The 17,638-nt window shown below is 40.9% G+C and overlaps 1 protein-coding gene across 3 annotated transcripts in view; it reads right to left on the bottom strand.

Annotated features, from left to right (window-relative positions):
* Nucleotides 1–13,342, bottom strand: part of HPSE2 (heparanase 2 (inactive)) — a 573,464-nt gene extending 560,122 nt beyond the window's left edge. For all 3 annotated transcript variants that reach the window (XM_060109459.1, XM_060109548.1, XM_060109631.1), the window contains exons 1-2: nucleotides 13,053–13,342; nucleotides 10,002–10,159 (exon numbers count right to left, since the gene is read on the bottom strand). In XM_060109459.1, the coding sequence (XP_059965442.1) occupies nucleotides 10,002–10,159; nucleotides 13,053–13,342 (448 nt within the window). The remainder of the gene's footprint in view (nucleotides 1–10,001; nucleotides 10,160–13,052) is intronic.
* Between the last annotated feature and the right edge of the window lie 4,296 nt (nucleotides 13,343–17,638).

The following is a 17,638-nucleotide window of genomic DNA, read 5'->3' as shown; positions in this document are numbered from 1 at the left end:
TTTCTCTGGCCTCAAAACTTGAAAGAAGAAAAATGCAGAGTATGGTTCTAGTATATAAATAAAAACAAAGTAATTCTAAAATTGCCCAATAATTTAATGGTAACTTTCCAACAACTTTTTCAAATATTCTTATTTTTCTGCGTTTTTTCCTGCCATTTCCCTTACATCAGTGACACTGTTGATCCATTTCTAGTATTCTTTTCAATTCATCTGCTTCCAAAATAGTTCTATCCCATTGGATAGAACTAATAAGTTCTATTCCATTGGATCAGATGCTGTCCTATTCCTTCAAATGTCATAAAGTGTGACAATCATCTCTTTCAATTGTTCATGTGTCTCCCTGTGATTATTCTTTTGCTGTTTTTCCTAACAACTATTTTGTGTGCTAACCCACTAAACCTTTGAGGGAGGGTCTATGGCACACATTTTTTTTACTGCTCCACGATACTTAGTATAGGGCTTTTGAGTGCCTGATAGATGAGTCAATGAATAAATGAAATAGTGAATGAACCAAAGACTGGATCCCTCTTATCTAAGCACAGTGAAGAGAGAATAGGACTGGGTTCTAATCCTGGTTGTACTAACTACTGATCTTATGACCTTAAGCAAGTCACATGTCTCTTCTGAGTCCCTATTTCTTCATATATACACACATACACACGTGCATGCTCACACGTTTATCAACAGATTGATTTAAGAATTAAATGAGATACCAAATGTAAAACACAGTAAGAACTCAACAAACAGTAGCTGTTATTAGCATTATTATTATTTACCCTTAAGGCCAGGTCAAGCTCCCTCCTCCTAGGCACCTGTCCTGACTACTCCAGCTCTCACTTAATCTCCTTCTCTGAACTTCTATAGCCCTTACAGCTTGTTCTACATCCTTTAACCTTTGAATATATCCTATCTTGTTCCCATTGCTATTATTTCCTACATGCCTTCTATGTCTGAGATCTTTGACTCATAGAATCTCAGAATTAGATGCTACAAACAGATAATGTGGTCCATTTTCTTCATTTTATGGACAAGGAAGGCTTCAGGAAGGTTAACAACTTGCACAATGACACATTTAGTTAGTAGAAAAACAAGTTCATTAACACAGGCTCCACTTAAGCCTTCAGGTTTAATGGGTGATGTCATTGAGTCCCTGCTCCCCATCTCTTTACCTAGGTGGCCTTGGGCAAGTTATTTAACCACTCTGTGCCTCAGTTTCCCCATTTGTCAAATGGGAAAATACTACTTTCCTCATAGGGTTGATAAAAGGATTAAATGTTAATCTATGTAAATTCCTTAAAATAGTACTTGACACATAAGAAGCACCCAACAATGTTAGGTAATATTATTATATTATTACTATTATTAAGCTGCACGGGGAACATCCATTCTTCCATAGTATTTCAAAGATAATGACCCAAATCTGAGCAATTTAACTTTTGCATTCTCATCTTCCATCTCTCAAGGTGTTTTTGCCTTTCCAGAGCAAGTAAAAAATAAGGTACTGGTTTGATCCCCAGCTCCCTCAATACAAACATACAGATACAGATATGTACCCCATCTTTTCTAAATATGCAGCTTATATTTTTCACTCTTCATTCTTCACCACACAAAAAGCAAAACACATGCATTAAGGTTTGTAAATAACATAAATTTTTGTTTGACTTAATATATCTGTTCCATGCAATGTGATGATGGTTATCTATATGGATTTTTATGCGTATGTCAATCCCAGTGTGTTTTGATTGTAAATTCCTAGAGACAAAAATGATGTCTGCTTAAGTCAATCAAACATAAATTCTTGGGCACTTGGACTAAATTAGATCAAGTATTCAGAGCAGAATTTCAGAAGAATTTAGAGAATGAGAGAGGATTAATGAGGATTGGCTCAGCAGAAGGCTTAATGAAACAGGGGACTTGGGCAGAGCTTTGAAGGACAAGTAAAAATTTTAATTCAAGACAGAAAATGAGTGTTCAGGGTAGAGGGTATACTATGAGCAAAGTGGAAAGACTTAGCAAAGATTAGTCTGACTAAAGTAGAGTGATGATACTCAAGAACACTGAGAAATTCTATTGAATATTTAAGGCCAGAGCACTTTGAGAGTACAGTTCATGTTCTATTCCTCTTGGGTAGCCCCAGTATCTAGACTAACCTTGGCATTTGGTTTATAATTTAAAAAACATGTACTGAATTAAGCAAAATTACACTGCTTTTCACTGTACTAAAGAGAAGAAAATTGATCATGAAACCAAAAGACAAAGGAGTTCAACAAGGTATCTATACGTTCTATAGAACTAGCCACTAGTCTACAAATTGTATTTACTTTGCCTACATCACCACCATGGACAAGTGTAAAAAATAAAACACACCAAATTCTTTCATGCTCAAATATTCATATGTTCTGTCTCTCTCTCTCTCTGTCTCTGTCTCTCTCTCTGTCTCACACACACACACACACACACACACACACACACACACACACACACACACACACACACACACTGTTCAGAGTTCCAATCCATTGCCTCATAGATCTAGACAGCTGAAAACTTGATTAAGGTACTAAGAAGCACAGAAGCTAAGAGTCTTAACATTTAAGCCATTTTGATGAAGGATTCTCAGAAGAGGCTCCTGACTCTACGAGCCCAGACCATGTGACTGGCAGGCTAAACAGGCCCAGGGAATTTTGAAAGAAACTTCTTTTCTTCCATGACGTACCCATCCCACCAGGAGGCCTTGGGAGAACAGGAGAGAGAATATAAATAAATATGGCAAGAGAAACAGTGATATTTGGTATTGGCAACAGCAGCACAATTTGTGTTGTACAGGAACACATAACTGTTTGTGGATTACCTTTAGCCCCAATGATCAGGTGATAAATTATACAAATGTGGTTGTGATTGAAACGCCTATTTACTAGACTTTTTGATTCACTGAAATTAAGCCACCTCTACAAGCAGTAGACCAGAGTTTCCAGATCTCCTCTCTACCACTTCCAGCACTATATAGATCCACAATGATTAAACTGTGACTAAATGGCATGATAACTGTATCTTTAGATACCACATTCAAATTCACAGGGGTACAGTGAGCTGCAACTAGCACTCAGGACCTGGTACCAAATTTCAAACATTATAAAAATGCACCCACTTTGTTTCCAAAAGGCAGAATAAAACATATATAAAACTTCAGGTGATTTCTGACACCCTTTAATACAATATTAAATTGTTTCAAATCCTTCTAAAGTTGCTGGCAGACAAATCATGAAATGCCGAATAGTGGCCTCGGAATGGAGGCTTTTCTTGGCCTAAAAATCTCTAGAAACTGCTTTTGACTGATGCTGCTGAAGTGATAAAGAGGTCAGGAGTATGTAATTTGACAACCATAGCTGGGCCTCATTCATCCTCCCAGTCTCAGCATCAAACGGGCCTGGAGCTAGCTGCCTGCTCAATGGGTAAATTCATGAGTGAATAAATATTACAAAGTAGTAGCCTGTTTTCACTCTGTAAAAGAAGGAAGGGTAACAAAAATTATCAAGCAAATTCTAAAACCTTTATTTTATATACCCTATAAGAACCAAATTAATAATTTAGTTTTAAATTATCTGTCCTTCAAACATGCTTCATAACTCAAACCTCATCAAGTTCAGTTATAACACACTTTAGCTAGAGTATATGAATGTGTGCAATGATTTGGAAAAGAAGAATGGGAGAGGGCAACGTCATTATCCATGTTGAAAACATGTCCTTCCCCTCTCCAATGGAGTAAAAGAACTTATAATAGCCTCTATTTACCTATAGGGCCAATTCCATTTTACTATGCTTAAAATTCAACATTCTCATCATCTGATCTGGATTTACCCAACCAACCTTTACTCTCACACGTGTACTTTCTTCTTTTTTAAGTACATATTTTGGAGCTAACAAAAATACATTAGCACTTCTTAAAATTCAAATTAGACATAATTCTAGAAATATGAGTTTTTCTTAGAATAATTTCTAACATGTGCTTTTCATAATTTTTAAATTATAAACATTACTGAACAAAAAATATGCAAATAGGCTTCTATAAAAAAGAATCTGTTACGCTTCTAGCAACATGACTAATATAATTTCTAACACGTACCTTCTATTAGGCGGGTGGTCTCCTTATTACCCAAACACATATTTAGGCTTTGCCTCAGGCTCTTTCCCTTGAATGAAATGTCCTCTCTCATCTCTACTTCTCCAAAGTCTAGGCATCTTTTACAAGGCCCAACCTAACTCCCACCTAAGTCTGGCCAGTATTCATCTCTACTTTTCCTGTCACATCCTGGCAAACTATTTTGTTCCACTTAGCACTTCATTCTATATTGTCTTTGTGTTACTCTTCAGTTTTATCATTATAAATGTTATCTCACTAACAAGCTATTAGATCACTGACAGCAGAGACAGTGTCTTTTGACGGGGAAAGGTCAAGTATTTTGTAGAGTATCCTTCAATTTGACTAGTGTTTTCTTATATTTACAGAGTTATGGATTTGGGGAAAGAATATCACAAAGGTGAAGTGCCCTTCTCATCACATGATATCAGGGAATACATGATATCAACATGACCTATCTGCTGATGTTAACCTTGATCACTTTGTTGAAATGATATCTGACGGCTTCTCCACTGTAAAGTTACTATTTTCTGCTTTATAGACTCTCTTCTTTAGAAACAAGTTGTTAAATCCAGCCCACACTCAAGGGGAAAACAGAAGTTCCACATCCTAAAAGTATCAAAGAATTGGTGGTCATATGCTAAAACCACCACAATAATTAATTAATTAATTAACATTATGAGAGAGATGCTTTGAGGCTATGCAAATATCCTGCTTTGCCTTAAACTTCGCCTACTTATTTTAACACTGATTAGTGGATCTTGCCTACAGCAATGATTACTGTTGTGCTCTAATGTTGATATAGGACTGTATCTTTTATTTATTTGATAATCTGCATTTTGTCCAGCATGAAACTAAACACAGAGCAGGTAATCAATAAACACTTGTTAAATGTAATTGGATTTCAAGAAACATTTATGTAAATAAAGTGAGATAATGAAAGGTGGATAAGTTCAAGGCGAATATGTATTTTGGCAGTTGTGCTGTTCTTATGTCATATGTCTTGATTGATGGAATGGGAATAGAAAGATAAAGAACTAACTACCTCACCTCTACTAAAACTAGGAAAACTTCCTGGAGAAAGGAATACAATAATAATTTTTGTATAGTGCCTTAAAGTTTACAAAGTGTACTCCACATTCATTATTTAGGATTTCAGAAGCTCTCAGAAGAGAAAATTTTCAGGAGACGAAGATTGAAAAAACATTTAAATTTGTGAAAAGGTACTATTAATTTGGGAATTGGAAAATTAGGTGTAGAAACTACGTAAGGCTAACCAAGAAAAGCAAAAGTAAAGGCAAAGAAGAAACAGATACAATAAAAAATAGTGTGGGTCCAGTGCAAGGCTTTAAATCAGGTGGTAGAGTTGATTTAATGCACAGTATGAAACCAAGACACTTAGACTACCAAAGATAAAGAATACACAGTTAAAATAATGAAGTATGTCATTAAAATAAATATTAAGAATGGACTTCGTGTGAAAATGCATTGAAGGTGAAAAGTGAATAGAATCTTTATGTATGTGTTTACTCATTTCTTCATTGGTAACCTCCATTTTTCCAGTGCCTTTAACAGGCTCTTAACCTAGTATGCAGCCAAAAATATTTGCAGAAGTTCTACTATGTGTCATACATAATGCTAGACATTTTAGGATATACAACAATTAGATATGGTCCCTTCCTATAAAGAATTTGCATTCTAATTGAAAAGGTAAAACAAAAATACATATATATATAGTTAACTTTTCATATATATATATATATATATATACACATATATATATATATATATATATATATATATATATATATATATATGAAAAGTTAAAAAGCAAAACAAGGCAGAAGGGGCCAAAAGAACAACATAATGAGAAAGAACTAATAGTCCAGAGAAAGAAGAGATAACTATGAAATGACCTGTTCAGGAAAGGCTTGTGAAAATAAGGGGCATTTGCAATGGGTCTTCAAGAATTGGGTGGAGTGGGTGGTGAGATTTTAACAGAGCCAAGAAAAAGGCATTTAAAGCAGAGATAGAATGGCTGAACAAAGGGGGTTGAGATAAAGGTGTTTTAAGGAAACAGTGAAAATCAAGCTGGGCTGTAATAAAAGTTATATGAAAACATAGGGTACAAAAGGTAAGCTGAGATTTAAAAAGGCTTTGAATGCCAAGTTGAGGAGTTTGAACATTTTCTGTAAGCAATCCAAAAATAATCAAAGTTTTCCAGCAAAAAAGTGACATGATGAATATGATATTTTAGAAATATTAAGCTGGCTTTTGATGTGCATAATAAATGGTGTATATCTTGATTAAAGATATGGTTATGGCAGTAAAGAGACAGGCATACAAATAAATCACACTGAATATACAACAAAGAGGCAGACTGCAGCAAAATAAACTTAAGAACAAAAGATTAACCCAAGATTTCTTTGTTAGGAGCAAGAAAAGCATAACATCACATAGATAGACAAAGGGTAAGACTCCAAAATATGAAGAACAATCCTATTTTTTATTTCCTCCATCATCATCATGTTTATATGAAGTTCAAGTTGCCTACGCTAAGAGTGGAATAAGTAACTGTATTAAAGGACTAACTAGAGAAGTTCCCAAAGTTTATGTAAACAGTGACTTTAGAAAGAGAAAATGCAGCTGCATTAATATGCTTTAAAAGTTTTGGGAAAATATAAGCCACATGACTTGTTAATTGCCCTATTAATTCAGGGGAAAACAACAACAAAAAATCACATTGAGGTAGCAATATGAATGAATTAACCAGAAAAGTGTATGTTACCCAAGCTGGAACTATCAGTTCATTTTAATGTTCGTATATAACAAAACTAAAGATTAGTCTCTTCTTTCATTACCACACAAAAAAAATAGCCACCCTATGTTCTCCACCTCCATTCCTTAAAGACAATTCTCCCTAAAAATTCTCCCTACATTCTCTTAATCCTCTCAAACAATTCCCTAATTCTATTTCCTTTCTTCTGTATAAACTTTGGTCTACCGCATCTTATTCACTCCTTAAACCCACTTTAAAATATTAAACATATATGTTATAAATTTCCTGAAGCTGCCTTTAATAAAAGTAGGAATACTTAGCCTTCATAGTGCTTTGCGGTTGACAAAATATTTTATACAGATACCTCTCAGAACCCTCACAGAAGCAATGCAGAGAAGGTATTATCACATCCATATATTACAGAGAAGCAGCAAGCCCAGGGCCACATATTCATAAGTGATAGAGCCAGGCCTGAAATACAGGCTTTCTGAGTCCAAATTCCATATTCTATTCCCTATGTCACTCAATTTCATAATATGCTAGTAGCTGTATCTAATTATTCAAAATGTATGTTATTATTCTATATTATGTTTAAGCCAATACATCTCTTTTTTAAAAAATAAGGTACTTATGCCAAAATGCCTATTACAGGGCCGTTTACTGAGAAGACCTAATTATTTTAAGAGGCTCATTATGATGACAGTTATCACTGGATTAAAAGTGATAGCTGAAGTATAACATTTGCAAAATTGCTGAGACTATACCAAAATCATTTTTGCCTTTAATTCTGCAATGCAACATGCAACAACAAAGACAATATGGGTGATTTAAGGATATGTGAGCATCAAAGGGCAGAAACAGGGCATTCCTACTCTCTTTAACTGTGCTAAGGCCTCAAATACTGATATAGTTCAGAGCATCTTATTACCAAGGAGACATAAATCACAAGGAGTTCAGCTAGGAGCAATAAAACAGATTAGTGTCTGGAAGGACTGACTTTAAAGAAAGTTTTAAAAGAATTAAATCCAGGTAGTGTAGATAAAAAACAGCTATGAGGAAACCTTTTTTTGAAGCTGACACAACAAAGAAATTATTTTGAAGATAAATGTCTAAAAAATGCAAAGAGGAGTTATCAAATATTTAGAGAATATAAAGGGAAAATTCAGGAAAAATTTACCGGTGAAAACCTATGGGACAAAAAAACTCTCTCCCACAGGAGTGGTGAAAACTACACTCGTAGAGCTATTTAATACCATGTTGGACAAAATGAGAAAAGGATTCCATATGGAATGATCCTGTACTGAACCCTGAAGTGGTGGAAGGATTGAAGATGACCTCTTAGATCTTTTCCATTTCTGGTTTTGTCCTAATTCTATGAAGTTTTATGGGGCACGGCCTTCTGCCAATATCCTTTCTCCCCATGATGCCCACTTTCTCCTTGTACAAAGGGAAACAAATTGTATCCTTCATTTTAAGCATATCTCCCACTCTCAATGAATAGGTAATATAATCCTAGGTACAAGTTTGGGAGAAAAAGGCTAATTCCTAAACTTATAATAGTCTTTTTTTTTCCCACAGTGGTTCCTGGGGCTCTTACAAGTTTTTTCACAAACTAAAGAGGAAGTAGTTCAAATGGACTCAAAGAAGAGCTGTTTCATCAGGAAAACCATTAATATTCTCCCTTCTTGTATCCGAACACAGAGCTGACAGTGACCCTGGGAGCTCTAAAGCCCCAGGTCAAATTACCATCAGAGCTGCTGTTCGGGATTATCTTTTACCTTTCAGCATTTTATGATGAGTGACAGCAAAATCTACTGGCAATCCACATTTTTATAGCAATGATATTTACCTTTGAAAAGATGTAGCCTTAAACACCTACACACTTTGCCAATGTTGTAAAAGAGTAAGTCTAGTTCAGGATTCAAACTCAAGAAGCCTCAACCTTGCCCTCTTTCTCCAGTCTGGCACTTTTAAAAAAAGGTTTCTCAGCCAACCTTGAAATAGATCCAAACTCTCCAGAATTCCCGTTCAGTGAAAGCCCCAGAAAATACAAGGGCTTTTCCTCATTTTGTTGATTTATAAGGACAAGATGTAACAAAATTCAGGGAGCTCTGAGAACATGTCCCTGAGCCCTTTAAAAATAAAACTGTAGCTCATGTATGAGAAGGGACAACAGGGCAGAGATAGCTCTCCAGGAATGGACACTAATGCCTCTTCTACCCAATCTAAACAACCTCAGTGGGTGAAGACCCATCAATTGCCACCTTGCCCATTTGAAAGAAACTCTGTTCCTCTACCCACAGAGAAAGTTCATAGTTATTAACACCAAACCCTCTAAACAATTTTCTTAAATACCATATTCATTTTTCCCTAGTAAAAATGAGACTGTTCAAAGACTGTAAAAAGATTGACCTCTCACACTGGAATAGGATCTGGCATTTTCAAAAGCCCTTCCAACACTTAACTCATCTGATCCTGGCAGGAAAGGCTGGCATTTATAATCCCATTTTGAAACTGAGAAAAAAGAAGTGCGACTCTGAGATTAGGCAGTCTAAAGAAGAACCCACTGTGAAAAGTTTCAAACCTTCCCAACAATGGACCAATCTAAAAAGGATTATTCCAGAAAACTTTAGAGTAGGGTTCAAAAAAGGCTGAAGCCCTCCGTAGCCTCATCTCAGGAAAGCAAAGAATAAGAAAAACAAAAAGGCACTTCCTTTAATTTTAGAAAGGAAACGTGACCCTGCCCCTTAATGAACCTGACTGGATTTTCTCAAGAAACCCACTGCACTTTCTCCCTATAGGACTAGCCAGTCATAAGTTTTGGCTACTAGTTCTTGGCCTCTGACACTCAGCCACCCAAGAAAGGCCAGCAGCCTGGACAAGGACCACCTGATGAGCCCCCTTTGTGTAATCACATCAGGAATCCCACACCCCAGTTTCCCCTCGCATACAGCTACCAGTTTTTCAGGTGAGCTTCAACCTGGCCCTCCTCCAAATCTGCACCCTACACGCACACATACCGATTGCTCGCTCCCACTCCCCAAACTTCCCCCACCCAACAAGAGTGGGGAGCAAGTTTCTCACCATCCTCATAGTTTTTGAGATAATAATCCGGGCCGGGGCCCCCACGGCTTTTTGCCGGGTTCCTCAGATTCTGGAACTGCAGGAAGTCGGTCCTTTTGCCCCCGAAGCGCAGAAAGGCGGGCGAAAGTCCCCGGGCCAGGGTCACCAGACGCTTGGAGCTGCAGGGATAGAGAAGGAGAAAGGAAAGGATCCGGGGGACAAGCGAGAGGGTGCGGGGCACCAGCAAGGCCCTCTTCCCACTCTCTGTGGAGTTGTGCCTGGCGCCCCAGCCCACCCAGTCTTGGGCCGTGGGGCTCCGGGAGCTATGCCTCCAGCGCCCAACTGGTCGTGGCCCCCTCCCTCAGGCACCCCGACGATGCTCACCAAAGGTAGTATTTACAAAGAGTTAGAGATTGTGTTTGTTAACAGTGTGTGCATAAGGTGGGGGGGGTGCCCCTCTGCTGAGAACACGGAACTAAGGCGCAGTTGCGGGGCTTCTGCCCCTGCCCGAAAAGCTGTCCTGGAGGAGACGCGCAGTGCACGAACCCCGGGCTCCGGCTTTTGCCAAACTTCTGGGCTGAAAGACGGGATCTGCCTCCTCTGCCCCAGGGGCATCGCAACCTCCATGGAGAAGGTGAAACCCGCCTTCTTTCTCTCAGAGCAGGCACCTGAGGTCAAGTTAATTTTTTTTTAATGCCAAAGCTGATTTTCCTTTTCCACTACCTTATAACAACTGTATGCATCTCCCAAATCCCTGAGCACGAGAAATTCCTGGGGTAAATCCTTGCCTTTCTGAGAACACTCCCCAGCCCCGCCTTGCACAGTAAAAGCAATGCCTCTTTGGCCCCTGAAATAATTCAGCCCGATCTCAGAAAAGGTAATGTTCTCCTCTCCACCCCCCGGGTTGGGCTCTATCTTTTTTCCTTCCCACTTGGGGCCATTTGGAAGCTCTGAGGAAAATGAAGTTTGCCGAAATGTGGAACCTGCGCGTAGTAGGGGACTCGAGGGGCATCAGAATACCATTTACACCTATTTAGGTTCAGGATTTCCATAAATAGGTTTTTCAAAAGCCAAACGCTGCTAATTCGGGAAGGGGTAGAGAAGGAGCAATCGGATGCTCTTAATGCTAAGGGCATCAGCTGTTAAATTTGGGGTCTCTATTTTTAACGCTTTGCTGCTTCAGGTTCTGAATATCCAATCCAAATGGTACTAAAGAGTATCTTAAAGGCGGTGGATAGGAGAAAACAGAGGAAAAAACAGAGACTCCAGGTTTAGAGTTTCTAACAAAAGTCGTGGCTGCCTGGAGAAGTCCAGTAGCCGGAAGGATCGCTTGGCCGAGGACTCCGGCACTGCGTTACCCGGCGGGCGCAATCGGCCGTCGTGTGGGCCCACGGCGGGCGAGGAGACATCCGAGCGAGTCCGGCCCAGCAGAAACGGCGTTTCCAACAACCTTCCAGCCGGAAGCCTGCACAGCCAATGCAAATACGCCCCGCCAAGGCTTCTTCCCCGAAAAGCCGCCTTCCACAATCTTTTCTGCGACAAGCATTTAGCGAGAACATGAAAGTTTGTTGTTGCTGTTTTTAAGGTCAGAAGCAAAAGAACCCCGAAGGAGTCCGCGTAGCTAGAGAAGCGCGATGCAAGTGAGGCGTGTAGTCGCCCCCCACCTCCCGGACGAGCTCACAGACGCGCGCTGCTGCACGGAAGAGCTTCCGAGGAGGAATCCGGCCGCGCAGAGCTGTTCCCGCCCTCCCAGCGGAGGCGCAGGCAGGAACCAAAACGGCCTCGGCGGCGGCCACAGCAACCACTCTGTCCTCCCGCAACGCTCGCTCCACGTGGAAGAAGCGCCCCACACAGCGCCTCCCGCTACCTGCCGCGTCCGCTGACCTGGCCGAGGCCAGGGAGACCTGGAGAGCTGAGGGGCGGGCGCACGCGAGAAGCAAACTCGAATTTCCCAGAGTGAAAGATACTCAGGAAAGGCGCGGCGGACGCGGCCTCAGAACAGAAAAGTGAGACTGAGAGCTCTCGGAGCTCTTCGAGGGAGCCCACAGCTGAGGCTCCAATTTGGAGGGAAATTTTTTAAACTCAACACTTGGATTCGACGTTGTAAACTTTTTTTTGTTTGTTTTACACTGCAGCTCTGTCCCTGTTGGGAAGGGATCGTGATTGTCTTACTGCTGAACAGTAACAACTGGGGAGAGGGTGAGCCCAATTAAAGTCCAAGCCCTAGAGTAATGTAGGGTCCATGATCACAAAACTCCCGGCTTCCTAATCCACCAGTGCTGGATTCAGATCTCCGAAACATCCCCGGAGTACTTCTAGGACACTTTCCGCTCTTCTTACATACGCCATGAACGGAGCGAGGACTTTTTTTTTTTTTTATTTAGAGAAAAACTAAACTATGCAGTTATCGCAGGAGATTTAAGGAGTAGGGACTGGGGGGACCATTCGGTCTATAAAAAGTATCTTAAAAAGTCCTGAAGTCTGGAAAGGACAGCGGAGGATATAAAATTAAAAATCCGAACCAACTTGCCCACCGCTCAAGCCTCTGCTTAGATTCATTTTCTGTCTGGGAGTGGGAGAGAACTGACGAAACGATCTTTCCGTGGAAAATTCCACTTTCGTGCGATCCCCGCTTAAACACTCACAGACACACACAGACAGGCACTCTCTCTCTCTCACACACACACACACACACCCATCCCTCTCGGGTCTTTGTTGTTCAAGACCTTTTTCTTTGCTTCTGTAACTGCTCTGAACCTCTTATTTCTTTTCGGAAGTAGACGGGGAGGCTAATTGTGGATATATGTAAGCACAACATTTTTTCAGTCATAACTGGTAAGTTTCTGAAATGCCTTCTGCATTGCAAACATGTGCATCTTAATAGAAAACACTGCTTTTCTCAATCACCAGTTACAGCCTCACAGTAAATATTCCAGGAGGAGGAAAACCTTTCTTCTCTTTGAGAGATCCGCTTGGCTTATTTTCTTCTTCTTCCCCCTTTGGAATGGGGGGATAGGAAAGGGTGGGGGTTGCTACTTAAAAAAAAATGATCCATTGAAGCCCCTGCCTTACCTTAAGAAATCCAGCCAGCCATCATGAATGATGGACGGATCCAGCTGCAGAGAGAGGAAGTTCTCATTGACTGTCCTGACTGGGTTCTTGGTGCTCACATCAAGTAGAATCAGGGTCTTTTCCTTCAAACCTGGAGCTCTGTCTACAGGCAAGGGTCTCCTGTCTCCAGCTTGGGATGAAAGGGAGAGATGGAGCAACAGAGCCAAGAAGAGAGCCACCCGGGCTAGGCACGCGGGGGGATGGGAGTTGCTGGAGGACATGGCTTCAGGAAAGGCACAGAGCACCCTCATTAAATCCCTCTGATTTAAACCTCTCTTCCTACAGGGTCTCACTGGTGACTAATTGTCCTTATCTAAAGTGTGTGTCTGTCTGCCTTTTTCCCCCCTTTTTTTCCCTTCCTTTTTCCCCCCTCTCTCGCTTTTTTTTTTTTTCCTTCAGTGTTTTGGTGCTGGTGGAGCGAACTCACGCCCCTAGCCAGCCTTCTCAGAGACTCGTGCCAAGAGTACTTCACCAGCACCGCCCCTTTAAGAGATTTCAACTGCAGACATTTTTTAACTTTTTAAAGGTAAGGTGAGGCGGGGCGGGGAAGAGGGGAGTAGGAGGAAGGGGTGGCGTTGTACCCTCCTGATTTAACCCTCTAGGGTCGGGAAGCGGAGGGAGGGATCGAAACTGTACAGTTTTAACATTTGGGGTACCAGGCGGGACGTCTTGTTTTTACTTCCCTCCCGGCAAGGCTCTGGGGAGAGCAGTTCTAGCTGCGACCCCGACGCGAAAGCCTCAGCGCCAGTCCTGGGCGTGCTGGAGTAGGGTCTGCACCAGTCGCGCGCCTGTTTGTCCTGACAGCGTCAAGGAATGTCGTCCGCTCCAGGCCCTTCCTTTGGGTTGAAGCAGCGAGAGCAAGGCTGGTTAAGTTGCAGAGGGGTCCTGCGGTGGCGGCTGTGATTCCTGCCAAAGCACCGAGGGCAGACGGAGACTCCATGGACGCAAGTATGGACCTCTGCGACGCGCTGGGCAGCAACACAGAAGCCGCCTCTGACCTGATAGGGCCCAGAAAGAATATACAGAGTGACCAGGTCAAAGGGTTTATCCGCCCGTAGGGGCAAAGGGCCCAGGCTGCGCGTGGCTCCGTTCTGCCTGCACCTGAGGCGAAAGTGTCTTGGGGGTTCAATACACGCTGACTTAGGCCAAGTCAAAGTAACCCTGTCTGTGCTTGGCTAGTCTGGGCGGCGCTGCGCCCATCTGAGCCACAGCTTGCCCACTCTACTCCACTGCAGCAGCAGAGCTACCCCCTCCAGACCCTCCTCTAGGTCACCCTGGGCTTATCCCTCCCGAGGGGAACTGCGCCTTTCTGGTGCTGGAGAAGAACAGAGTGACTGGTTTTCAAACTCGGCCCGGAGCCGAAGCCAGAATCTGCCCGCACGTAGCTCCTGGATGCTCGAGAACAGCCAGGAGCCGCGCGATGCACCACCCGCCCTAGCTCAGATCCCCCACCCACAGCACCTCTCAGATCGAGCCCTGGGTCCTCAATTAAAGCGTGGGAAAGAGGCCAGGCCTGGTTTGCTGCAGTCACACCGTCAGGCTCCACTTTCAGCTTATTTCTGGAACAAAATGGGGCTTCTACTTGGCAGATAAAGAGAACTACTTTATGCAGTGTGGGTACGCAGGAGCCTCCCAGGGCCTCCTGATATCAAACAGGCAAAACTCTTAAAATGCAGAGCCAAGGTTTCCCCCAAAGGTTCGTGAGCCAAGGGCAGTATCACAGCCACAGAAAAACACTGAAATCGCAACCTGCCTCTCCTTCCCTCCCCTCAGATAGGATTAAGGAATCTGAAAAGGACTGGAGTAGATGACTTTCTACTGAAGTTCCCCGAGGAGCTTCTACCAAACTAAGCAACCAGGAAATACAGAGCTTAGGTTGGGTGAGACTGGGAAGTGCCATGAAGACCTTCTAGAAGGTCTCCATAAAATGAGGCCAAAGGAGAAAGAAGGCCCAAAGCATATTATTTAATGATTTTTAAAACCAAGATGTTAATATACTGAAGAATTAGACGTGAGCTCTGGCCCTAAGGCCTGCTTCCTTCATTTTCTGAAAATTTCTAACATACCTAGATCCTCTAAAATATGTGTGTGTTTCTGTGTAGGGGTGTGTGGTATGGTGTAAGTTTCAATAGAAATTATTGTATTTTTTAAATGTGCACTGAGCACCGCCTAGAGATGGTGACAGCCTGGTGAACAACGGTTTTTATTTATCTTTGTATCGCCAGAACCAGGCACTTAGCAGGCATTCAATAAATGCCAGTGAGCTAAATTAATGGTAAATCAAATCATGCTCAACACACTAAAATCATATACTGCTCTCAAGAAGAATGTGAAAATAAGTACATATTTTTATTTGTCACAGTAAACTGTTAGGTTCCTGTTTAATAAGTTGTTTTCCCAGTTATTAGCATTTTCCTGGTTATCTCCTTTAGGAAATACTTATCTTGCAAATTCAGAAGCCATTAGTTCATTGCTTATATTCAAAATTAAAACTAATTACATATTTTTAACAAGAAGCCAGATTTTCCAAGGGCCTAAACACCCTCTGGATTACAACTGAATGTATTTTTAGAAGCCACATTAATTACGACCAGAGGAAGACCACCTGAATGAAATAAAGACGTCACTCACCCACTAGATGTCTATAATTAATGTGCCTTTCAAAAATACCTACTCTTGTGACTAAGAATGAACTTGGGTATAATGAGAATCTGCTTAATTATGAATTTTATCCACAGTTTTTGCTACTAACCTAACCATTCAGTAATTTTTTGGTGGCCTAGTTAAGTTACTTTAAACAGTATTTAATGTTTTCACCAGAACCTGTATGTAGTATAAAAATCAAACCTAATAAAACAGTGCTTTTTTCCTAATTCCTGATGAAAACCATCTCTCTAGTCTGGCCCCTGAAATTCTATAGGCATGTCCAGCCTCAGGACATCGAGGCAAATAGAGTGATTCAGTAACATTTAAGGAGTTCCAGATAGCCCTCGGTGACTCTGAGATGACCTAATTGTTTTGTCCTTTAGTCTGGTTTGGGTGTAGTTCTCCAATGGGCTACTCTTTACAAATAGGACCTCCCTCCCCATATCATGATTTTTGTCTTCCTCTCATCTAACCCTAAATTATATTCTGTAAGTAGCTTATTGTGTATATTAGATTGATGTTTCTATCCTATCTTCTGTGTGCAGGTGACAGCAATCTGTACCTCTGTTCTGCCTTAGATTGTAATTTCCCAGGGGACAAGGATCAGGCCTTTGGATAAAATATGAATTACTGGGAACTAGATGCACTGAAGTCTCCTTGGAAATGTTCTGCCTGGTGTTACTGAATGGTCCTTATAGAAAAATTCTTTTAATACCTAGGAGTCTTAAATTCCCAGATTTGTAAGAAATCTTGAAGATTAACTGGTTCAGTGATTTCTAGACAATAGGATTTCAAAATAAGTATCAGTGTGGAAGAACTGACATATATTTGCCAAATTTTTATTTTGTCTAGTAAGGACCTTAAATCTGTCAACTACTTATTACTATTTTTTCCGAAAAGAAAAGAACGTTTTAACATCCAAAGAAAAAAAAACTGAAATATGTCAAAATAAAAAGCAAGTGTGTAAACTGAATAAATTTAGCTTCATGAAAAATCACTATAATGTTTTATCATTTCATCTCAGAGCAGTGGAAATATGCCAGTGACCAACATGGGTACTAGGACTGGTGGCTGGGACTAATGATATATCCTGTATTTATGGCCAAATTCTACTTTGTAGCAGACAGTGTACATACTTTTTAATGATGGTCATCTTGACTACAATAATTTCTTTCCACTCTCCTATGCTTTTTTCTCATTTTTAGCTTGTCACAAACTCACTGACTCCCTTTCCTTCTATTAAACATTCACAGCCATGGTTATATCTATGCCTGCTTTCCCCTTCTGAGAGAACTATACCTAAATGTCTAATAGCTAGAAAAAAATTCCTTCCACCATAACTGGGACTGGGAAGCATGAAGCTATAGCAGCCAGTCCACTGTGTCACTGCTGCCTGTGTATTTGTCCATGATGACTACTATTTATTGAGATCTTATGGTCCAGGCATGGTGCTCAGGACCATTATCTTACTGATCTTCTTGAATAACTCTGAGAGGTAGATATAATTCATTATTACCACCTAGTTTACATATGAGAAAATGGAGACTCAGACTTGTTAAGCAACTTTCTCATGGTACACAGCTAATAAGTGGCAGCAAGGATTGAAACCCAGGGCTGTCTGACTCCAAAGACTATGTCTGTGTTAACCACCACACTCTACTGTTAGGCTAAAATACTGCATTCCCTCTAACAACTTGTCAACTTGTTCCAACTTTTCATGGGAAAGCCTTGGAATAGGAGTTGGAAGACCTGAGTTTAAGTCCTATCTTTGCAGATTCTAGCTTTGTTACCTTAGGTAATTTTTTTTAACTGTTCTAAGTCATAGCTGCCTACTCTGTAAAATTAATATCTTAGAGTAAGAATCGAATACAGTTATGCATAGAGAAAGTGCTTTATAAATC

This window comes from Mesoplodon densirostris, chromosome 1, assembly GCF_025265405.1.
Source record: "Mesoplodon densirostris isolate mMesDen1 chromosome 1, mMesDen1 primary haplotype, whole genome shotgun sequence".
In the NCBI taxonomy this organism is placed as follows: Eukaryota; Metazoa; Chordata; class Mammalia; order Artiodactyla; family Ziphiidae; genus Mesoplodon; species Mesoplodon densirostris.
The sequence above is the reverse complement of the archived record's forward strand: the minus strand, read 5'-3'. Positions and strand labels throughout refer to the sequence as shown.